A 24,837-nucleotide genomic window follows, 5' to 3' on the forward strand; every position below is an offset into this window, starting at 1 on the left:
GTGTGCAACGATCCATCTTCATTAAACAATGTTAATGTAAAAATTTGAAGCAGCTGATTATTTCACTCTGAGTGTACTCTGCCATCCACTAAGATGAAAGCTGAATGTTCTTGTCTGATTTCCATATCTTTGTTGTTCTTAGTTCGCAAAAATCTATTGATCTCAGTCCTGAATATACAAAGCCCCAGATGATTGAGGCAAAAAATTCCAGGTTCAAAATCATTGTGTCAAGAAATCTCATCATCTTAACTTTAACTAGTCATCTCTTTAACCGTAATATAGTTTAGACTCTCCAGGCTGAGAAAACAGTGTCTTGGTATGTACCCTCTCAAGTTTTCCCTTTTTATTTTAAACACATTTTCATAGGTCAGTTCTACGCCATCTTTACTTGGAATATCCTTTCAAGAAAATAAAATTGTGATGGGTTGGATGGTGCCTAATTCCTCTGTATCCCAAAACTTCTCAGTGATTCACCTTTGTTGGAGAGGTGGGGGGGGGGGGGGGAATATTTCATTTTTCCACTCTTCTTACCAAAGTGGATAGATTTTATACTTATTGTGCTCCATTTTTTTTCCCCAATCACAAACTTAACTGGTCCAGGTTCCTTTGCTAATGTAAACTCCTCATCTTTTACTTTTTCAGATAGCTTTGCACTTTGGAAATTTTGCACTCATTGTTATAGACTGATGATGGCTGAGAACCAACCTTGGGCCTTGCAGTATTGTCCTATTTAAACAATGCCTTCCCAAAAATAAAAAAAAAGTTTCACTTCAATGGGGAACCCGAACCCTAACCCATCTGAAAACCAATTATCAATGTAATATTTATATAATATTTATATTTATATAATATTTATATAAAACTGTAACAATTTACTTTCTTACTACTGTACTGAATGTTTTTTAAAAAAATCCAAACATACTACATATCCATGGGTGCCAGTTAAATCTTCAGATACCAGCAATAGAATTTAGAGCATGTTAATTTCCTGTAAATTGTACAACTTAATTCTATAAATTTGAATTCACTCTGCATAACAGTATGGTATCCGCACCTTTTTCTTTATCTCGCAATCCTAAATACCAACCAGTACCTTTTTGATAATCTTTTCCTTTTTCTGTTCTTCTCCCCTACTGACTACATAAAGAACAATGCAACTTCAGTCCATTCCTTCCCTTGAATGTGCTGTGGCCCCCATTGAGAAGGGCTGTACTAACTTGTACCTTTTAATGTCTCCAGTTGACCATGGTCTACTCTTGTTCCTCATTTGAACACGAATTTGTTGTGAATTAGAAATAATTTATTTGTTTGCCATTCCTTAACACAATGCAACCTTGATATAATGTGCCTCATCATATCACAGTTTCTGATATACCATGGGCATTATCATGTCCCCCAAGAAGGAAAATAGGTAAATTTTAAGCTACCTCCTGGACTTGCGTTTTAAAATGTCCCCTGACAGCAATGTTATACAGTATTGAGTCTGCACTGTATTCTAGTCTTCTCAAACCAGCATACCATTCATTCCTTTGTAATTAGCTTTGGAAATTTAAGACCCTGGGACACATATGAAACCACATCTCTCTCAAAAGTTGAAATCCATAGATTTGTGGCAACACCTCACCACAGAAGCCTTCACAGCAGTCGTTCACTATATACAACACTCCTGGGAGCCACAGCACATTTAAGGGGGTGACCACAGACTGAAATCATATTTTGTTTTTGTTATTTTATGCAGTGCACAGGAGAGAAGTATGGAAGAAACCAACTAAATTACTCCTTCACAGGGAAGGGGGCCCATAAACTTTGAGAAGAGTCCTAAAGGGGCCATAGCTAAATAAAGACTGAAAATGGGGCTTTTCAGTAAAATAACCCTGTGTAATTACACAATACTGGATGAAAAAAACAACCTGTTCCCCATTGGTTTCATACTTTTTTTTTCTGAAAACATTTTGAATAGAATCATGCAGCATGGAAACAGATCCAACCCTAACCAAAATGTCCCACCTACTCTGTTCCCATCTGCCTGCGCTTGCCCATATCTCCCTAAACCCATCCCATCCATGTATCCATCCACATTTTTGTTAAACATTGCAATAGGTCCTGCCTCAACCATCTCTGCTGGCAGCCCATTCCAATCGCCCCTGTGCAAAATAAGTTACCCCTCAGATTCTCATTCTCTCCCCTGTCACCTTAAATTGATGTCTTCTGGTTACCAATTCCCATACTCTGGGCTAAAGACTGTGTGTTCACCCATTAATATATACTTAAAGATCTTGCCCTCAAAGCTACTTTATCTGGCTTGGCTTGTCCAGTCTGCATAACAAAATTAAAATCCCAAAGAATTATACTATTCTACTTGTTGAGAAATTTCTTTTGCATTTAACAGGCCATTTCATATCTTCTCATACTAATTTCCTAGACTAATATGACCACCACCGTGCATCTTGGCGCCTCACAGTTCGACGGGCAGCAACCTCCTTTGAAGAAGACCGCAGAGCCCACATCACTGACAAAAGACAAAGGAGGAAAAACCCAACACCCAACCCCAACCAACCAATTTTCCCCTGCAACCACTGCAACCGTGTCAGCCTGTCCCGCATCGGACTTGTCAGCCACAATCGAGCCTGCAGCTGACGTAGACTTTTACCCCCTTCATAAATCTTCGTCCGCGAAGCCAAGCCAAAGAAAGAAATGTTTTCACTACTGCTTTTTTTTCTTGTATTTTAATATAAAAGCTTTCCTAATTCCTTATTTCTAGAAATCAACTAACAAATCCTATTTATCATCATTTTTTCCACCAATATATAGTGTCGATTTTTAGCCTGTTTTTTTTTCCGAAATGTGGCTTTGATTACCATTGTCTTTGCAACTCAAATTATTTGATCTTGCACTGTTCTACAACTTGGCTTTATTTTTCTCGAGGGAAGTTGTACAAATTGCATTATGTATCAAAGGTGCTGCATGCCCTGAGCATGTTATTCCTCCTGCTGTATACTCACTTATGGACAGGATCTAATAAAATTAAATCTACTTCTGAATGCATTTTAAAATTTAGCTGAGGAATTGACGACAATGTGGTCTGTGATTGAGGTATTATTTACATAATCATGGTGAAAACTTGCAGTAAGTGAGGTAGGTGTTTGTTTTCCAAATACCGTTTAGGTATCAAATCAATGCCCGCACTGAGCTTGCTGTCCGCTACAATGACATTTCCCCTCTGGAGAACCATCACTGCGCTGTTGCCTTCCAAATTCTTTCTCAGCCAGAATGCAACATCTTCGCCAATGTGGATCCGGATGTCTTTAAACAGATCAGACAGGTCAGAGATCACTGTAATTAGTAATATGTCATTAATTCATGGCAATTTTAAGAGAATAAAGATGACATGGGCTTTTTTTAAAATCCTTCTCAGCTCGTTTTTGTTTCAGGTAATCAAATCCATCTTTGTGATTAGAATCATTCAATCTGTTTCCATGCAAATGGACTTTAATTCATTGCATCTTCATTAATTAATGGCAATGTGGCATAAACAGTTAGCACAACTGTGGCTAAGATCCAGGTTTGAATCCGGTGCTGTCTATGTTCTCCCTGCGACTATATGGTTTCTTCCGGGTGCTCTGCTTTTCTCCCACCCTTCAAGAATGTATGGGGTTTTATTGTGCTATATCTCTAAAAATAACAAAAAGTAAAATTAATATTATCCACTACACATTCTATATTGAATTTTAACTTGAAGTTTTGAAATCTTGTTCTTGGTGACACTGAGCAATGAAATGTGCATGCTCCAGGTCATTTGGGATATTCTGCTCAAGATTGAACCCAAGGTTGGTTGAACTAATCTTGTCTTTATTTGCTTTTTACTCGGTCTATCTGCCTTCCCAAAAAGGGAATTATTACGCTCATTCTAGCCACTGACATGGCACGACATGGAGAGATACTGGACTCATTCAAACCAAAGGTTGATACTTTTGATTTCTTGAATGAAGAACATAAAATGAGTGTAAGTTAGAGCAAGCATTGGTCTTTTTAACTCGGTTCTTTTTAGTATTACTACCATAGAAATTTCTTCCTTATACTTTACTGGCCCTAAAACAATCAGGCTAAAATGCTGCATCAAGTTGGCAAACTTCAGTTGCAAAGATCAAAAATATTGCAAAGGCTCATGGTGCCATTTTCAATTTGTACTTTTCATCAATCAGTAGTAAGTGAGGATGAATTCTGCACATTTCTACTAAGTAATTCTGTCCTCTAGTATTTGAAAAACTGGAGTCTAAAATGAATTCAAAGTTGAGTGAGGGAGAAAAAAATACTGAAATGTAACAATGAAGAAACCTATACTTGGTCTCAGATAATCCGTCTCTTTTCCTCAGCTAAAAATGCTTCTTATCAAATGCTGCGATATTTCCAATGAGGTGCGGCCGACGGAGGTAGCAGATCCTTGGGTCGACTGCTTGCTTGAAGAGTACTTTACACAGGTAATGGACATATAGTAACGTAGCTGTTACCCTTTTGCAAAATGTAGGCTTGTTTTCTTGTATTAGGAAATATTTAATGGCTGTCAATGAGATAGAGGTAGGCTTGTTTAGCAAACTGGAAACAATGCTGGAGAAACTCAGCAGGTCAAACAGTGTACTTTATATAGCGAAGATAAAGATACATAACCAACGTTTCAGACTTGAGCCCTTCATCAAGGTTCTTGATTAATCATACCTTCGCTACATAAAGTACGCTGCTGAGTTTCTCCAGCATGGTGTTTTCACTTCAACCATGGTGTCTGCAGACTTTCGTGTTTTACTTCTTCTTTAACAAACTGATGGGGTTGTTGATGAAGAGCCTGTATTCCCTATCTAATACCACCATCAGGGTACATGGCATTGTAGTTAAAGGAGTAAGCTCAACATCCCAGTCACAGGCCAACTGTTCATTGTCAAAGAAAGGGAAATTGAACCCCATTGTTCCAGCAGCTCCCTCTTTTGTTAGGGTATCTTCCATTCAGCTTCCATGCTTTTTGTCTTTCCCCCAATGTTGCTCCAAATAGGTATATTAGTTTTTACACTAGCTGACTAAATAATCTCAAGGTCTAGCACTTGGGTAAATTAGTAATCATTTTCTTTCAAATCGGACACTTTTGCTGTCAGTGAAGCCAAGGAAAACTTATTCTAGAATTCTGCTTCAATTTTGGGGATATCCTTGGGCAAGCACAAAACCTTTATTCAATCCATCTTGCAGATTATTTTTCTGAATTTACGTGGTTCACAGAAAAGAATGAGGCCATCCTAATGTTTTTCTTTCTGTCGCAATCACCAGATTCTCCCTCTTTGAGCCATATCTGGATGTACTTGAATTATTGTTTTTCTTGTGTTACCACTTTTGGTATGATGGATTCGGATGACATCGTTTGCTATCTTGTCTTGGTTGTCTCTTCTAGGAATGCACTTTTAGCATCATTCTCCAAAAATTTCTTGCAAAGTTCACTATTTGGAGATGGATTTGGGGTTAGATTCGAGTACACATTACAAGTTTATTGTCTTTCTTTTTCTTTGGCTTGGCTTCGTGGACGAAGATTTATGGAGGGGTATGTCCACGTCTGCTGCAGGCTCGTTGGTGACTGACAAGTCCGATGCGGGACAGACAGGCACGGTTGCAGCGGTTGCAAGGGAAAATTGGTTGGTTGGGGTTGGGTGTTGGGTTTTTCCTCCTTTGTCTTTTGTGAGTGAGGTGGGCTCTGCGGTCTTCTTCAAAGGAGGTTGCTGCCCGCTGAACTGTGAGGCGCCAAGATGCACCTGACAAAAAACACGTTCTCCGGTCCTCAGTGTAAAACACGCAGACATACAACCAGGCATAGCACACAATATATACACAGGACAAGTATTCAAATATACCAATAAATAAATATTTTTTCATGAATACGAGATTCTCAGATGGTTAGGGTGAGTGGTTCCTTTGATCATTCAGTGTCTCACTGCCCGTGGGAAGAAGCTGTTCCTCATCCTGGTGGTGCTCGCTCTGATCCTCCTGTATCTCTTCCCCGACAGAAGTAGCTAACAGAAGTATGTGGCACAGAAGGAGTCCTCAATGATTTTGCACGTCTTCTTCAGACATCTATCAGTCAGTCAGCTCTGATCAAAGGCTGTCATAATGCTGGCCCACTTCAGTCTTCTCAGGAAGTGCAGTCGCTGTTGTGCCTTCCTGACAAGTGAGGAACAATGAAGTGAGGAAGCAAGACAATTGTCTACAACCAAAATTTAGTCTTTGGAACCAGATCAGATTTGGCTCGGAAACCTGAATACAGTTGGATTGAAGGGCTCACATTTGGAGTAAAAAGCATGAAGGTTATAGTTTAAACCAAGATTCAAACTGGTTCATATTTAGATGGGAAGGAAGTTGAGACTGTTTTGGTTCAGATCAACTTCAAGATTGCAAAGAAAAAGTGTATATCATGGCTAATGTGATTTATGGTGTGAAAAATAAAAAAATTTAAAAAAAAAGATTGCAATGCTGCTGCTGGTGAATCTTTCAGTGCTCCTCTGCAGGGTTCCACTGCCCAGCTGTCCCACCTGATGGATTCGTACAGGTTTAAACTGCCTGTTGAACAAGGCTGACAGCAGTTTTTTTCAATATTCAAGACTCACAGAGACCCTTGCCCAAGATGGCAGCCTCTGTCCTTGGCAGCCCAAACCTTAAGGGTTACGGTCTCCGGGGAAGCAGCGGACCAGTGCAGGCCACCAAAGCGAGAGATGGGAGTCTGCCAAATGGGAGAGGCATGAGAACGGACCCCAGAGGGTAGGGGTGCGGCATAGAGTTTGGTAGATGCAGGGCTCACACCTGGCTGCAGGCAATCGACCTGGGAACCAGGTATTGGGACTAGGATCCATGAGTGCTGATGTTGAGCAGGGCTCCTGAAGGGCCTCAGGCACAGACAGCATCATGGGTTTGGAACCAGGGACAGAGGAAGGTGATTGGATGCATCCAACTCTGGTTCACTGCTGGAATGGATAGGAGGCGACAGCATCTGTGGAGGTGGTGGGATCCATGGACACTGTCTCGAAGGAACTCTCTTTTGCTTCTCTTTCTCATCTTCGTAGGGGTGCTGGAGCTTTGGCGTGTGTCTTGTATAAAGGTACACAAAGGAAAATGAAAATAAGTTTTCTGTATATTGTGTATAAAAACTGAAGGTTGATTATGATAGATCAATGTATAGATTTTTTAAATAATTCTTTATTTGAAGGTGGAAGTCGTAGTCAGCTCTTTATCAAATGCTGCGGTATTTCTAATGAAGTGCGGCCGACGGAGGTAGCAGATCCTTGGGTTGAGTGCTTACACAGGTGATGGACATATAGTAAAGTAACCGGTACCCTTTTGCAAAATGCAGACTTATTTTCTTTTATTAGGATAATAATTAAATGCATCATGTTCATCTTGAACACCTTCCCTTGGCAAAATTTCTATTCTTTCTAAAAGCACATCTACAATATTGTCAACTGGTGTTCACCTGCAGAGTGACAGAGAGAAATCTGAAGGTCTTCCAGTTGCCCCATTCATGGATCGGGACAAGGTTACCAAACCCACAGCCCAGATTGGTTTCATCAAGTTTGTCCTCATACCAACGTTTGAAACACTGATGAAGGTAAGATAAACAGTAGATGCAAAAGAGTCCAACACCTCCATCAAGGTGTGGTGCTGGGAAATGAACCACAATTTATTTTGTTCAATATAGTTTATTTGTGTTCTACTTGGGTAGTTTTCAATAGAACAACCCATTTCTTGTCACTTTTGGAATAAGATAATGCAAATAACACAATCGCCTTTGCAATCAGTCTAATAACTATTCAATTGTCGAATTCATTCATTTTGTTTAAATAAATATATTAATTATAGGGACACACAGTGCCAAAGACCATTTATTAGACTGCTTCCTGTTGAGTTTCTCCTGCATTGTGTTTTCACCTCAATCACTGTTTCTGCAGACTTGCTCCCTGTCAACATTTCAATTCAAACTGAGCAACATCAAATCTGGGAAATTTCTTATTTTCAATCCTACTCATTTATATTTTGACTGGAGATCGTCTGAACTATTGTACAATACTGGCATGACTCTGGAAGAAAGCCAAATGTGTGTTCAAGAGAATCCATCGCTCTTCTAACTTCATGACGAATCTTTCTTTGGGAAGCTGGATTGCCCAACTCTTTAGACTTAACCCTGTATCTACTGCAGGTAGAAGCTGGGTAATTCTAACCTAAATCCTGATGGATGGGAATGCACTGCTTAAAATATCACCACATTTGGCAAGTATTCCTCTAAATTAAGTGATAATTATGACTTCATGATGCAAAACTGGATTTGGACCTTCTTACAAAATATGTCCCATCTCTCATCTTTAAGGTCCCTCCACCATCTCATCAAGCTTTTGTCCATCAATCTGCCTACAAACAGACCATTTCAACAACATGAACATTGCTTTCCACCAAAAGGTCTTGGGTCATATCTATGACTGGTTCTCGCCCTACCCTCCCTCAAACCCCAACCCATATCCCATACCCCTGTCTAGATAATAACATATCCATCTCAAGGCCCCCAAATTGTCTGAGTCTAATCTCCACAGCCCCCAACTCTGAGCAGTGATTACCCCATCAGGTCCTAATTCTGACGCCTACAACATCCAGCCATCTTCCCTATCCTGATCTTACCTGACTGGCAGCTGGATTCCAGTCCTTAATTTAGCCCACAACCTCTGGCTGTCCCTGTCCCTCCCCACTAGCCTATGACCAGTTGCTAAATATTCTCCCTTGGTTCAGTTGCATCATTGACCCAATAAAAGCTACACTACTGGCTAAACGGTGCCTCTACACTCTAAGTCCGCAGGTTATTTCTTGAGCTTTGATTCAGCCATCTTAACTGACAAAATTGAGATAATGGAGCACCATGGAGGAAATGTTTTCCCAGTTGCAAGGTTAACAATAGTTGTATCTGACCTTGTAGAAGATCAGAAAAGGTATGGTAAAGCATGAGTTCTACAACTTTGCTTCTCATTCCACGAACATTGTTGCTTGTGGGCCCTTTCATTACAAAGCTATCTGGACACAAAGTACACAGAAATATAAAAACCAACAACACTGCCAAGGATAAAAATCAAAAACAAACCAGAAAATGCTGGAACTGATCAAGGCTTTTCAGCCTGGACTACTAGCTCTGCTTTTCTTTGCATGTATGGAATGACCTGCTGAGCGTTTCCAGCATTTTCTGTTTTCATTATTCATAGAACAATATTGTGTTTCTATATAAATATAAGCTAATTTCCTCACATGGTGGGGGAGAAGGGGTATAGAATGTCAAGTGCTTAAAAGGAGATCCAATGCCTAAGAGACTGTTCAAAAGAGAAAATTACCCTCCATTACAAATGTGTAATACTTGATTATACGATCCAAGAGGAATGCAAGAATACTTCCAAACCAATGTTTTTTTTTTGGAAGTCAACAGTCTGAATCAGCCATTCTCAACAGGGGCCCTACAGACCCTTTGGAGGCTACGGTACGTTAAAATAAAAGCTCTTGTTTTCTTTTCACCTAATGTTTCATAATTTTTTTTTAAAACTTAATCTATGGGAGAGAAGTACAGTAGAAACCAGAACTTGACTGCTTCACAGGGAAGGGGGCCCATAAATTTTGAGTAGAGTCCTTTGTGTGTGTGGGGGGGGGGGGGGGGGAGTATAGCCAAAAAAAATGGGAGAATGGATAGTCTGCACATGCATTAAACTGACTGTGCAATGAGGTTTGATTATGACTGGGGCACCATTACCACACTTACATCGCACCAATCATGGTATTTTTGCTGTTAGTTATTCCCACAGATTGAAGAAGCTACAGTGCAACCATTGCGAGATTCGAGGGATCGCTACGAAGAGCTGAAGCAGATTGATGATGCCATGAATGAGGTAAATAATTACAAAATCATTGCCTAAATCTAATGAAATACATTGGATTCTAAACTCAACTGACTTTCTCTGTCCCCCTTTCTAAGGGCAAGTCATTCAAATTATAAATTTTGCTTTTGACACTCCTCAATTAAAGAACCTTTTCCACAAAAAAAGAGCTTGTATACAGGTACTCCCTGACTTATAACCGTAATTGGGACCATGTCTCAAAATGGATGCAAGTCGGAATTTTGCCCCTGCATGTGGAGTACTGAAATCTTAAAGCAAACATTTTCATCAAATGTGGTATTTGACAAACTACAACAGGGCATATAGTTTGCCCTTTGCTCTTCGATGCCAGGTGATGAACGTGAAAGGGCGCAGAGAGCCGGTTAACATTGGTCCAGTGTGAACAACTCTACTGGTATTTTAAAATGGTTAATTGAACCGCCAATTTAGTGGTTTGCCAATGTGAAAGGGGCTGGTTGTGTCACAAGTAGTCACAGTTACCCAATCCACTCTCCAAGACATTAATTATGCACGGTAAATAGTACCTGTGGAAACACAAATTCTACTTGATAGCTATAGTCACATCTGTTAAGTAGAATACATGTATTACATTTTAAATTTAGTCATAGAGCACGGTAACAGGCCCTTCTGCCCAAATACACCCAATTAATCTACAACCAACTCCCTGTGCATTTTGAAGGTTAGGAAGAAACGAGAACACCTGGAGGAATCCTACGCAGACAGGGGGAGAACATACAAACTCCTTACAGACAGCACCGGATTCGATCCCAGGTTGCAGGTGTTGTAATAGCGTTGCACTATTACTGTTGGCAACTTTTATTTCCTGTTTGTCACTCACAAGCCAGTTTCTAACCTGCTCAATAATCTGCCTTTAATTCTAGGTTTAGCACAAGCCATTGTTTTCTTGTGAGAGTCCTGTTTCTGCCACTTCAGTTCGCCATAACCTGCTCTTCACGATTCCATAAAAGATCTCTGAAAAATATCCCTGTCCATATGCTAGACCCAAGTAATTTCCTGGCTAAATTGTGTTTAATATCCTGCTTTCTTCCCCAGTAGAAAAGTGACTTGTACAATTTTCAAACAAAAAAGAGATTGGTTCCTACATCTAGACAACACAGGAAGTTTATAATCAGTGCATTGAAATTCTCTTACTTAGGTGGTTTACAACATTGGGATTTATCATTCTTTTGGTGTTGTCACTGACAGAGTACTTAAAATTCTATTGCATCCCTATCCCGGATTCAGAATTAGTTTTCTTGGGATGTCCAGAATGATGTTGTTCTAATTATTTAATAGCATAATTTACTATTTACTTTGTTGCATTTAAAAATGTGCATGCTAATTGCCATAATAACTTTTTTTTAATTTAACTTTACAAGTTGCGGAAGAAAACAGAAAATATCCCTCTCGGATGGAAGAAGAACTAATTTTTTGGAGTGAGTAGCTTTCTGTGGTACTGTGATACAAATTAACATTAAATCAATAGAAGAGATACGAGTTTATATATTTCTGTTGCGTAACAGCACTGAAATTTTAAAAATGCATTTATAATTATTAACCTGCCATTAATAATTATTGATATTATCGGAACCAGGTAAGTGGAACCGGAAAAGGTCTATTACATTAGTTGGCAAGAGCAGTACCACTGAAAAGGGATGAGATGAAATGCTGCAAGCACAAGGAGAAATAGCTTGAGCAATTAAAACCATAAGACATTGGAGAATAATAGGTTATTCAACCCATTGAGTTTGCCCTGCCATTTAATCATGAGCTGATCCATTTTCATGTCAGCGTCACTGACTGGACTTCTCTGCATAACCTTCAATGCCCTGGCTAATAAAGAATCTATCAATCTTTGTCTTAAATACAGCCAATGACTTGGGTTCCACAACCGCCGGTGGCAACAAATTCACCACCCTCTGGCTAAAGAAACTCCTCCGAATCTCTGTCCTGAAGTTGTGCCCTCTGGGCCTCGACTCTCCTCCCAAGGGAAACAACCTCTCTATATCTCTGTCCATGCCTTTCAACATTCAAAATGTTTCAATGAGATCCCCTTCATTCTCCTAAATTCTAACGTGTGCAGGCCAAGAACTGTCAAACATTCATCCTTGGGAACTTCCTCCAACATCAGCACATCCTTTCTTAACTGAGGAAACTGTTCACAATACTCCGAGTAAGGTGTCACTAGAGCCTTATAAAGCCTCAACATCATATCCCTGCTCTTTTATATCATTCCTCTTAAAATGAATGCCAGCTTTTGCATTTGCCTTTGTCACCTGCAAGGTTAACTTCAGGCCATCCTGCACAAAGACTCACAGATCCCTTTGCAACTAGGTGTTTTCAATGTTCTCCCCATTTGGAAAATAGTCTACCTATTTATTTTTTCTACCAAAGTGCATGACTGTACACTTTCCGACATTATATCTCATTTGCCAGTTCTTTGGCCACTCTCCTAATCCAATGGTTCTCAACTTTTTTCACATACCACTTTAAGTAATCCCTCACTAATCATAGAGCACCTATGGCATAGGGATTATTTAAGGTTGAATGTGAGTGGAAATAAATAGGTTGAGAACCATTGGCCTAATCTGTCCAAGTCCTTCTGCAGCTTCCCTCTTTCCTTAACACTACCTGTTCCTCCACCTATCTTTGTATAATAGAAACATAGAACATTACTGCACAGAAACAGGCCCTGGGACCCTTCTAGTCTATACCAAACTTCTTTACTGCTAAGTCACACTGATCTGCACCCAGTCCATTGCCCTCCATACCAATCCCATCCATGTATCTGTCCAAATTGTTCTTAAATTCTAAAATTAAGCTTGCATTCACTATACAGATGACTGCTCGTTCCACACTCCCACCAGTCTATGTGTGAATAAGTTTCCCCAAAATCTTTCCTCTTTCACCTTTAACCCATGCCCTCTGGCTTGTAGCTCAATAGGAAAAAGTCTACTTCCATTTACTCTGCCTACCCCATACATAATTTTAAATACCTCCATCAAATCTCTCCCCATTCTTCTATGCTCCAGGGAGAAAAGTCCCAACCTGTTTAACCTTTCCCTGTAACTCAGTTCCAAAAGACCAGGCAACATCCTAGTAAATCTTCTCTGCACTCCTCCAACTTTATTAATATTTTTCTTTTAGTTAGGTGACCAGAACTGCACACAATACTCTGTAAAAAGTGCCCATAATATCCCAGCTCATATACTCAATATTTTTTTAATGAAGGCCAATAAGCCAAAAGCTTTCTTTACAACCCTATCTACCATGACGCCTTCTTCAGGGAACTATGTCTCCGTATTCCCAGATCCATCTGTTCTACCACACTTTTCAGTGCCCTTCTATTTACCTTGTACGTCCTTTCTTGGTTTGTCCTTCCAAAATGCAACACCTCACACTTGTTGACATTAAATTCCATCTGACTTTTTTCAGCCTACTTTATCTCCTGGTCCAGATCCCTATGCAAGCTTTGAAAACCTTCTTTGCCATTCACAACACCTCCAATCTTTGTGTCATCTGCAAACTTGCTGAACACATTTACTACATTATCATCCAGATCATTGATATAGGTGAAAATGGTCCCAGCACAGATCCCTGACGCACAACTCTATTCACAGGCCTCCAGTCTGAGAAGCAATCATCCACTTCCACTCTCTGGCTTCTCCCCTATAGCCAATGTTGTATCCAGTTTATAACCTCCCCATGAAAAACGAGCATCTGAATCTTCCTGGCTAACCTCCCTTGTGGGACCTTGTCAAAGGCCTTACTAACATCCGAGAAGATAACATTCACATCATTAATGTTCCTGAGATCCTCCTTGAAAATCTATTAGATTGGTTAATCATGACCTACCTTGCTCAAAGCCATGTTGATTATCCCGAATCAGTCCTTAGCTTTCCAAATAATTGTATATCTGCTCTCTTAGAACACCTTCCAATAATTTACCTACTAAAGACAGGCTCACTGGCCTAAAATTCCCTGGGATACTTTTGAAACATTTTTTAAACAATGGAACACATGAGCTACCCTCCAATCTACATCACACCAATGGCTTAGGACATTTTAAATAATTTTTGCCAGAGCCCATGCAATTTCTATTCTAGCCTCCCAGAAGGTCTGAAGCAATATCTTGTCAGGCCCTGGGGATTTATCCACCCTTATTTACTTTAAGACAGCAGGCACCACCTCTTCTTTAATTTGTATAGATTCCATATCCTCACTGTTTGTTTTCTTGACTTCCCTCATCTCTGTGCCAGTTTTCTGAATGAATACTGATGGAAAAAAAACATTTAAGATCTTCCCCATTTCTTTTGGCTCCATACATAGTCAACTACTCTGATCTTCAATTTTTTTGCTCTTAATATACCTGTAGAAGCCTTTAGGATTTTCCTTCACATTGTCTGCCAAAGCAATCTTTTAGCCTTCCTGATTTCTGAGTTTTTTTTATACTCCTCAAGAACCTCATTTGCTCCATTGTGCCTATACCCACAATACACCACTCTCTTCTTCTGAGCTAGATCCCCAATATCCCTTGAAAGCCAAGATTCCCTACGCCTGTTAACTTTGCCTTTAATCCTGACAGGAACATGCAAACTCTGTACTCTCAAAATTTCACCTTTGAACGTCCTCCACTTACCTTGCACATCCTTGCCCAAAAACAATTTATCCCACTCATACATTTTCCATCCTTTCTCATTTCCTCAAAATAAGCCTTTCTGCAATTTAAAATCTCAACCCAAGACACAGACCTATCCTTCTCCATAATTAACTTAAAACTAATAGCATTACGATCATGGACCCAAAATGTTAACCGACACATAATTCTGTCACTTCTCCTGTCTCGTTCCCTAATAGGGATGTCCTGCACTGCCCGCCTGTTCCCTTTCATTTTCCTGACTGTCACCCAGATACTCTACTCCTGCCTCCTAGGTCTGAAAGCATTCCTGTAATACCTGTCTATCACTCCCTCAGCCTCCTGAATGATTTGGAGTTTATCTAATTCCAATTCCTTAACTCAGTTTGTAAGGAGCTGCAGCTGGATGCACTTCTCGCAGATGAAACTGCTGGCTTCTCCGATGACCCACATTCTGCAAGAGGAGCCTTCCCCTGCCCTGGCTTCCATTTGCACTGCCTATGATTAGAGGAAAAAATATACAAGATAAATAAAACCTACCCTTACCTATGCCTACCTGCTGTATCCTTTTTGGTCCTTGAGTAGGGTGGCACTTACTTACTTCAACTCCCCCACCAGCTCCTCAGCCTCTATCGTCAAACGTCTTGAGCCAAAGCCTTACCACTCTGACTCAGACCACTCCGATGACTAATCCGCTATACCGTCCCTCACTTTTATAGTGATGCTTGGGTCACCTGACCTCAATTGCTCATTCAGCTTCTGAGTCTGATCTGCAAAGAGATGATCTAAAAACTTGGCTTCAAAGCCATTAATTCCATAATTTAAATCACTGAATATACAACATGAAAAGAATTAGCCCCAACACTGACGCATGTGGAACACCACTAGCAAGTGGCAACCAACCAGAATATGATCCCTGTAACTCCAACTTTCTGCTTCATGCTCTACCCACGCTCATATATTTCCTGTTGTACCTTGGGCCTCATGTGTGGCACCTTGTCAAAGGCCTTCTGAAAATCCAAATACACGACATCCACTGCATCTCCTTTATCTAGCCTGCTTGTCACTTCTAATTACTAATAATATCAACAATATAATTAGCTGCATCACAGCAGAGGACAATTTGATTGAGCTGAGGTACCAGATACACTTCAATGTGTTAACATTTTGGAGCTTTTCGATTATCCTTGTATTCTGTCCTCAAAGGTTTGGAAGATTGTTTGGAAGGCAAATCCCTTAGAAAATTTAGTAAGTACGTATGTTTCATCAACGTCAGCTAAATAAGTTGGTGGAGGAGGAGCAGCTGCTCCTCCTAAACCTGTTGTTGCGAGTCTTGCGGCACCTAAACCTCTTTCCTGATGGCAGCAGCGAGAACAGAGCGTGTGCTGGAAGGCGTGGATCCTTGATGATTGTTGCTGCCCTCCGATGGCAGCGTTCTCTGTCGATGTTCTTGATAGTGGGGAAGGTTTTGCCTGTGACATCCTGAGCTACCTTTTGGAAGGGTTTACGCTCAGGGGTATTGGTATCTTCAAACCAAACGGTGATGCAGCCATTTTTCAACACACATTTGTAAAAATTTGCCAGGGTTTCTGGTGTCATAACAAACCTCTGCAAACTCCTGAGGAAGTAGAGGCACTGATGTTCTTTTTTTCATGATGCCATTAGTGGGGTTGGTCCAGGAAAGATCCTAAGAGAGTGACTCCTGTAAACTTAAATTTGCTCACCCTCTCGACCTGTGATCCCCCAATGATCACAGGATTGTATACCTCTGGCTTTTCCTTCCTGAAGTCGACCATCAGCTCCTTATTAGTGCTTTTCAGCCAAGTTTTCAATCTCCCTCCTGTTTGCTGACTCATCACCTTTCTTTATACAACCCAAGCCACACAGTTGTAGGTGTAAAGTGACTAGAGCAGGTGGCTAAGAATGCAGCCCTGTGATGCTCCAGTACTGATGAAGATTGTGGAGGAGATGTTCTTACCAATCCTCACTGATTGTGGTCTGGAGGTTTGAAAATCCATAATCCAATTACACATGGGGTGTTGAGTCCCAGGTCTTGGAGTGTCCACAGATTTACCTCTAGCATTCCCTCAGCCTCTGTAGCCTCACAAACTCCTGGTCAAACCATTGGCAACCCAAAGTCCAGGTCCAAACCTCTGATATGATCAGGAAGCCCTCGGTACCTGAGGCCCTTAAGGAGATTTTCTTGCCCCAATATTCTCTCAAATCCTGGTTTGGGTGCCTAGTTCCATGTCTCCAGCAGCCCATAGTCTTTGTCGGTCCTTCAAACACTGCCTGCAGCTTGTGTGGAATCTTCAGCCCCTTAGTGGTCTACTGCCATTGTCACCTTCCCTGTAGAGTCATCCCCCCCATGCTTCTCCTTCTCAATGGTGGGGGGGGGGGGGGGTGGGGTTACCCATTTCTCATGCTCTGCGCTGGATTACTGCTCCCATGGAGACTCCAACCCCTCGTGGTACACTGCCCAGCATAGGTGCAGCCACCTTGGGCATCTGTGGTCATAAGATTTCAAAAAAACACATCATCGGCTTCTTTAACTGGCCGCTTAAAACTTATATAAGCCGTCAGCATCAGGATCAGGCAGTAGGATCCAGCAGTGCAGCGCTTTACCTCCACTCCCTGCTCTCCTGGGTCTGCACCAGTAGCCCCACTGCCATAACAGCAGCTCTGGCAGTGCTACCATTTTTTTCTGTTCCTTCAGGTAATGAGAAATAAAGCAGTCTGGTGTTCTGATCAAGGTTGGGTGTACTTGTTTTAAACTAATATTGGCCAGACTGTTCGGAAACTCCCACAGATGAGTACCCTGCTGCGTTTACTGTGTAGGACCAGGTGATTAGGCAAATTTCCAGACAATGATCAGCACCCATTGCACCAAGACTAGGAAAAAAAATTAGGACCTCAGCCCAGGAAATTGAGAGAAAATCAAGGTAACCAAACAGAAGTAATGGAGTTCCTTTTTGTTTCAATTATTCTAAATTTAAAACTTTCTATTGTAGGTTTACAATCTGAAACTACTAATGGTTCTAACAGCATTGACTTGAAGACAACATTGGCTGCCAATGGTGCAACACCATCATGCGGAATGAATTCACATCAATTCACCCTTAACTTCCATTAACCGGCATTCAGAAATGAGTGCATCAGAAACATTATGGTATTGAATGGTTCAGCAAACAGTATCATTTATGTCTTCATTGTTTGAAAATCAATAAATACTTTAGCACTGAATATTTAACCCCTAGTAGCTTTTTACCTCTGACATCATAATTTGTTGGGTCATTTTTTTTAAAAAAACACTGGGAAAACTAAAATCAATCTTTGAATTCATGAAATTCATATTTTTTTCAGAACTAAGCCATTTTAATTCAAAGCCATTGGAATTTTTTTTTATTTTTTTCCACTCATGTATGGTCCTTGAATGTCAGAATTCAAAACAGTTTTTCCAGGATCTCCTGATTTAAATATTCACAAGAATAGTTTGTTGCCTGATAGAAAACCTACATGCTCTAAATCTAATAAACATCAACAGTTATTCAAATTCCAGGAATATTCCTGCTTGACATCAGGTGGTAAACTTCCATTAGATTTGCAATCTTTTTATGTTTTTCTAAGAGAGAGAGCTGCTGGATCATCTTAGACAAAGAAACTAATGAGCTCATTTTCTCCACCATCAACATTGAAAATGCCATGTAGTAAAAATGAATTACATCCCTGAAAATAATTATTTATAGGCTTATTACACTGGAAAACATTTCTCTCTCTCTCTCTCTCTCTCCCCCCCCCCCACCCCCCACACACACACACAAAGGCTTGCTCCCTAAGAACCTTTGGGGGGAAAAAAAGGGGATTATGATAGACAAATTCAAGCATAACTTCAGATATGCTGTATCATGTAGGAAGTGGGAGAAACCTTAAATTAACTCTTATTGAATTTAGCTTGCTTAATCACTTTAGGATTGGGTTAGTTCAACTGACCTAAAAATGTTTTGCTGCCGATTTTCATTTATACACAGCATCTGATGAGTCTCGTGTGTGTCCGAACATAGTTGGCCAGCATCATGGATTCCAGTTTCCCCATTACCACTTTTCCAAGGTCACATTGTCCTGGTGAAACCTTGCACCATGTCCGTCAAGATCAGCAGGGAAGAAGTCCAAGTGTGAACGCAGAAAATGAGTTTTCAATGAAATGCGACATTTCATGGTTTTATAGCTTGAAGGAGACTTAAAATATGACAGGAAATCACAAAAATAGATTATATCTAAAAAAGTGGTATGTGATAGGAAAATTTTAAGGTGACTTTTGTGACCAACAGCCCAAAATTGATAAAATATACCCAAAAGTGATCAGGAATGAAAATCTTCATTGGAGTGTAGAAGGTTGAGGGGGGATTTGATAGAGGTACTTAAAATTATGAGGGGGATAGATAGAGTAGATGTAAATAGGCTCTTTCCCTTGAGGGTGGGTGAGATTGGAATGAGGGGTCATAAGTTGAGGGTTAGGGGGAAAAAGTTTAGAAGTAACATGAGAGGGAGCTTCTTCACTCAGAGTGATGGCTGTATGGAATGTCCTTCTGGAAGAGGTGGTTGCAGCAGGGTTAATTTTGTCATTTAAGAAAATGTTGGATAAGTGCATGAATGTGAAGGGATTGGAGGGTTATGGGCAGGGAGCAGGTAAGTGGGACTAGAGATCATTTAAATTGGTACGAACTAGAGGAGCCGAGGCGGCCTGCTTCCATACTGTAGTTGTTATATGGTTATATAGAGACAGAGCAGAGGAGCAAAAATGCTGCAATGAACCTTGATAAATATTGGTTCAGCTACCGTTTTGTCCATTTCTGGAAATGGCATTTCAAGAAAGGTGAATGTGGTGGAGGCATGACCTCGCTGGACTGTGCAGGCTGGCCTGACTTCCATCCCTGTAAGATCACTAATAAAGGCTGATGGCCCTAGTCTCCTCCCTCCATATCTGCCTTGGGCATGAGCTAGCAGTATGTAGAGGCATGCCGAGGTTTTCTGGTTAATAAAGCCTTTAACTACTTGCTTTGTGTCTGGGGTGGTCATTGATTGTGTTACAGTGTTAGAAGGGCATTAGATTTCAATATTTTCCAAAATTCACGTTACCAAAAGGGACAATGAATCCAGCAATTGATGGTTCAGGAAAAAATGCATCACTGTAATTATCACATCGCTGTCAATGGATTGGTGAGCCCAATGGTTCTCAACCTTTCCTTAACCACTCACATACCACCTTAAGGAACCCCTTACTAACCAATCAATAACAGCAAGACAGCTCTACATCAGGTTGCTAACTTACCCCAGTGGTCCTCAACCTTTTTCTTTCCACTCACATACCACTTTAAATAATCCCACAGGTGCTTGTGGTTAGTAAGGGATTACTTAAGGTGGCATGTGAGTAGAAAGAAAAAGGTTGAGAACCACTGGGGTAAATAATTGTCGTCTTCGAACTCTGAATATTAAACAAATCAGAATATAGTCAAGGCATGTTAAGGCTAACATTAACTCCAGATCAGAGGTTTCAAGTTAGCAACATGATTTTTATTCCTTTTGCATGAAAATATACACCATTTCAAGGGGTTGGCTAAAAATTCCCTGTTCTACCTTATGCTCACTATCTCAGCCAATTAATGAACCATTACAAACAAGTACTCCAAGCTCTTCTTGGAAATGTATGTTTTGGTCTTTACTTATTTCAAGCTTTTGGTAATGTTCCATTCAGACAACTCTTTCTCCCAAATCCAATCTAATGTCATCAACTTAACTAACTTGATTATATTATCTGTCCAAAAGAACACACAGCGTATTATCCCATTCCCTCATCTGCATTTCACCCAACATGGTTCATTTTTAATGATTACTTCACAATACAAACTGTTGCATTTAGAACCCTGCTAAAATAAAATTTGTTAACGTTTTTGGTAAAGAATGTTATCATCATTATGCTGGTTTTCCTTTTCCTACTCTAATTTCCTCCTTGATCAGAATACCTTGACTACTGTATGTTAAGACCATTAGACATAGGAGTTGAATCAAGCCATTCAGCCCATCAAATCTGCTCTTCCATTTGATCATGGCTGATTTATTTTTCTCTATCCGCCCCATTTCACTTCCTTCTTCTTGAAATCTTGGAGACCCATACTAACCCATAGCAACCTCCACTTTAAATGACTTGGCCTCCACAGCCACCTGTGGAAAAGAATTCCAGAGATTCTCCACCCTCCAGCTGAAGAAATTCTTCCTTACCTCTGTTCTAAAGGGACATCCTTCTATTCTGAGGTTTTACCATCTGGTCCTAGACTCTCCCACGACTGGAAATATCTTCTCTGCATCCACTCTATCCAGGCCTTACAAGATTCAGAAAGTTTCAATAAGATCCTTCCTCATCCTTCTAAACTCCAGTGAGTACAGGCCCAGAGTCATTAAACATTCCTCATACATCAATCCTCTGGCTTCAATCTCGTAAACCTTCTTTGGACCCACTTCCACACTATCTCATCCTTCCTTTGGTAAGGAGGCCCAAATGTAATCTGAAGAACACCTTACAAAGCCTTAGCATGCATTTATATCCGAGTCTTCTCATAATGAATACATTTGCCTTCCTTACTACTGACAAAACCTGCAAGTTAACCTTTAGGGGATCATGCACTAGGACTCCCCAGTTAATATGGACCCCCATTTTCAGAATTCTATCCCCATTTAGAAACTAGTTCACATCTTTATTCTTTCTACCAAAGTGCATGGCCAAACACTTCCCTGCAGTGTAATTCATCTGCCTAACAGATAGACCACAGTCTATCTGGGTCGCTAGCAGAACATGGAGCACTGTCACGCTGAGCACTGGTGCACCACAGGGGTGTGCGTTCAGCCTGCTCCTGTTCATGCTACTGACCCACAACTGCAATGTCAGATCCAGCTCCAAAAGTCATCAGGTTTGCAGGTGACACAACAGTCGTCGGCCTCATCAGCAAAAACAATTAGTTGCACTACAGGGAAGAGGTGGAAAATCTCCACCTGTCTCAAGGTGGATGAGACAAAGGAGACAATTGTGGACTTCAGAGGATGAGGGATGATCAATAACTCTATAGTGGAGAGAGTAGAGAACACCAAGTTCCTTGGAGTCCACTTAAGTAGTGACCTAACCTGGACCCACAGCATCTCTTCGCTTGCCAGGAAGGCACAACAGCGACTACCCTTCCTGAAAAGACTGAGGCAGGCAAGGCTACCGGCCACTACTCTGTCGACTTTCTACAGGAGCTCTATCAAGACCGTCTTGGCTGGCTGCATCACAGTGTGGTATGATTGCTGTCGACTGGAGAGCATTGGGTCAGAAGTCAATCCACAGGACCATAAGAGTGGCAGAGAGGATCTGGGGTCCCCATCCACACACACCCCCCCACCGACGTGATCCAATAGGATTATTGTCTGAAGGGGGCTCACAAAATTATTAAGGACCTCCTACCACCTCACACACAGCATCTTCCAGCTACTCCCATCAGGAAAGAGATAAAAAAGTATCTGATCCAGAACCACCAGGCTGAGAAACATCTTGTTCCCCACGAGTAGTGAGATTGCTGAATGACTGATGAACTGCTCCGAGAATCTACTATGATTTAACAATATTCATTTATGTTTTATACATGTACTGCACATAAATCACTTATATATCTTTATATGTATTTGCATGTTTTTATACCGAGGACTGACGAATGCCATTTCATCTAGTTGTACTTCACAATTGTATAATAATAATAAAAATAAATGAGCTTGAAGTCCTTCTGCAGACTCCCTGGTTCCTCAACACTACCTGCCCCTCCACCTACGTTCACATCATTCACAAACTTAGCCATAAACCCATTAATTCTGTCATCCATGATTAACATACAGCAGTGGTTCCCAACCTTTTTCGGCCTGCTGCCCCCTTGGCTCCCAGGCCACATCCGTAGCCACCCCCCCCCCCACCCCCCCACACACATACAACAACTAATCTAACAAATAAAACTTTTCGTAAACCGATTTATTTAGCATACGAAAGGGTAAATTTACATCTCAACTGTAACTATATTTGTCTTCAGGCCATTGGGTGCTGGATAGGTGGGTGGTCAGGGCGAGGATCAGCCACTGGGTGCAGGATGGGTGGGGGGGTTGGGGGGGGGGAGATCAGCCATTGAGTGTTGGATGGGCGGGTGGTCAGGGCAAGGATCAGCCATTGGGTGCTGGATGGGCGTATGGTCGGGTTGATATCAGCTGTTGGGTGCTGGATGGGTGGGTGGCCGGGACAAGGATCCACGATCAGACCATTCGTGGGCAGTCAGCTTGGGCGAAGATCCGCAATTGGGCCATTGGGAGCTCATTGGGCAAAGGTCAGCCGTCGGGAGCTCATTGAAAAGATCAGTCATCAGGAGCTTGATGGGTGGGCAATAAGGCCGAAAATTGTGGGGCAGGGGATGGTCAGTGTATTTATACGTATTTTAAATGTATATTGCAACCTGAATATCATTTAAAATTCTTACAAACCTGGAGCCTTGGCCCTTGCAGACATCAATGTGGCACATGTCCTGTCCCGAGCATGTCAATAGGAAACAAACATTCACTGCCCTCCTCCCCCCCTGACTGCCCCCTTTTTCCTCACCGCCCCCTTGGATCTTTCCACCGCCCCAAGGCAACAGTGCCCACTTTAGGAATCACTAACATTCAGTATAACAAGGGAAGTAGCAGCTCCAACTCTGTCCCCGCAGACTGACCAACACTAAACAGTAGCAAGCCTCTCACCACCTTCTGCCAGTCAGCTAATCTACTACCCATGCTCGTACCAGTCCTGTAATACCATGGGCTCCTATCTTGTTTAGCAGCCACACGTGAAGCGCCTTGTCAAAGGCCTGCTGAAAGTTGAAGTAAATGACATCCACTGTCTCTTCTTTGTCTGTCCTGCTTGTTACTTCCATGAAGGAATCCATACTGACTTCTTCCTCTTTTATCAAGCGCTTCCAAGTATCACAAAACGCAGGCAGTTTTGTCTGCATGTTGATTGAAAATTTTCAAAATAAATCCAGAATCTGACCAACCATGGAAGTCAAGCAAACTAAGCTGTAGTTTCCTGTCCTTTGCCTCTCCCTTCTTAAAGAGTGGAGTGGCATTTGCCATTTTCCAGTCCTCTGGAATGATTCTGTCTCTAGTAATTCTTGAGAGATCACTATTAATGCCTGCACAATTTCTTCAGAATTCTGGAATGTCATTCATCCAGTCCAGAAGACCTAACCACCTTCAGATGTTAAAATAATTGAATCACACGTTTACTCTTTAATATCGACATGCGGATCGATATTTGTCTTATATTGTTAATATTATGGATAGTGATGTTTTTCTTTTTGATTACATTTGTTTTGACTGCATGTTGATTGAAAATTCTCAAAATAAAATATTTTTTTTAAAAAAAGGATTTCATTTAATTTTTATTTAACCAAAAGATCCACCCTATCCCTTTATCCACCTGCCTGCGTGTTGGATGTTTAGTTCCCAGCTGTGATCTTCTAACAGCCTCATCTCTTATGCCCTCAGCATCATACCTTCTGACTTTTAACTGCACTTTAAGCCCATCTACCTTGTTTCATACACATCTTGCATTTAAATATAACAGCTTATGACCTGTATTCACCATTCTTCTTCTCACATTTTGTCTCCATGTTGATTGAGGTCAAATTCTTATCTCTTTCCAAACATTTAAATTTTGGAGACTTCAGTAATCTCTCCTGTATAATTCTTCCCTATAGGTTTACCCATACTTTTCCAACTTGTTGATCCCACCAGCCCTCCTCCCCCACCACCCCACCCCAACTATTGAGTTTAAAACTCTATCCACACTCCTAGTTATGTGATTTGCAAGGAACCTGTTCCCAGCACAGATCAGCTGGAGCCCATCTCATTGGAACAGTTCCCTCCTTCCCCAATACTGGTGCCAATGTCCCACCAATTCAAACCCACTTCTCCCATGTCAATCTTTGAGCTGCACATTCTAATCTTATTGGCCCTGTGCCAATTTTCAGGTGGCTTAGGAACAATCCAGAGATTATTACATTTGGTTTGCATTTTAATTTAGTCCCTAACTGTTCCAATTCCTTCAGCAGAATCGTTTTATTTGAGCTTCCTATGTCAATGGTACCCACATGGAATCCAGAAACTGGATCTTTCCCCTCCCATTTTAAATTCTTCTGCATATAAGATGAGGTG

General features: G+C 41.0%; 2 protein-coding genes across 5 annotated transcripts in view; one reads left to right on the forward strand and one right to left on the reverse strand.

Moving 5' to 3' along the window:
• LOC138741026 (high affinity cGMP-specific 3',5'-cyclic phosphodiesterase 9A-like) overlaps positions 1-17,823 on the forward strand; it is an 81,913-nt gene extending 64,090 nt beyond the window's left edge. For 2 of the 3 annotated variants that reach the window (XM_069894479.1, XM_069894480.1), the window contains 6 exons: positions 3,166-3,322; positions 4,374-4,478; positions 7,502-7,630; positions 9,840-9,935; positions 11,324-11,380; positions 17,592-17,823. In XM_069894479.1, coding sequence (XP_069750580.1) covers positions 3,166-3,322; positions 4,374-4,478; positions 7,502-7,630; positions 9,840-9,935; positions 11,324-11,371 — 535 coding nt within the window. In that variant the 3' untranslated portion in view covers positions 11,372-11,380; positions 17,592-17,823. Of the gene's footprint in view, positions 1-3,165; positions 3,323-3,889; positions 4,004-4,373; positions 4,479-7,501; positions 7,631-9,839; positions 9,936-11,323; positions 11,381-17,591 lie in introns of all 3 variants that reach the window. The other variant, XM_069894481.1, reaches the window with a different exon arrangement.
• Positions 1-24,837, reverse strand: part of tmem218 (transmembrane protein 218) — a 144,991-nt gene that overhangs the window by 76,423 nt on the left and 43,731 nt on the right. The window contains exon 4 of one of the 2 annotated variants that reach the window (XM_069894486.1): positions 3,475-3,672. The exons of the other annotated variant lie outside the window; for it this stretch is intronic. Coding sequence (XP_069750587.1) covers positions 3,598-3,672 — 75 coding nt within the window. The 3' untranslated portion in view covers positions 3,475-3,597. Of the gene's footprint in view, positions 1-3,474; positions 3,673-24,837 lie in introns of those variants that run through there. 2 annotated transcript variants of the gene reach the window in all.

This window comes from Narcine bancroftii, chromosome 8, assembly GCF_036971445.1.
Source record: "Narcine bancroftii isolate sNarBan1 chromosome 8, sNarBan1.hap1, whole genome shotgun sequence".
Taxonomy (NCBI): Eukaryota; Metazoa; Chordata; class Chondrichthyes; order Torpediniformes; family Narcinidae; genus Narcine; species Narcine bancroftii.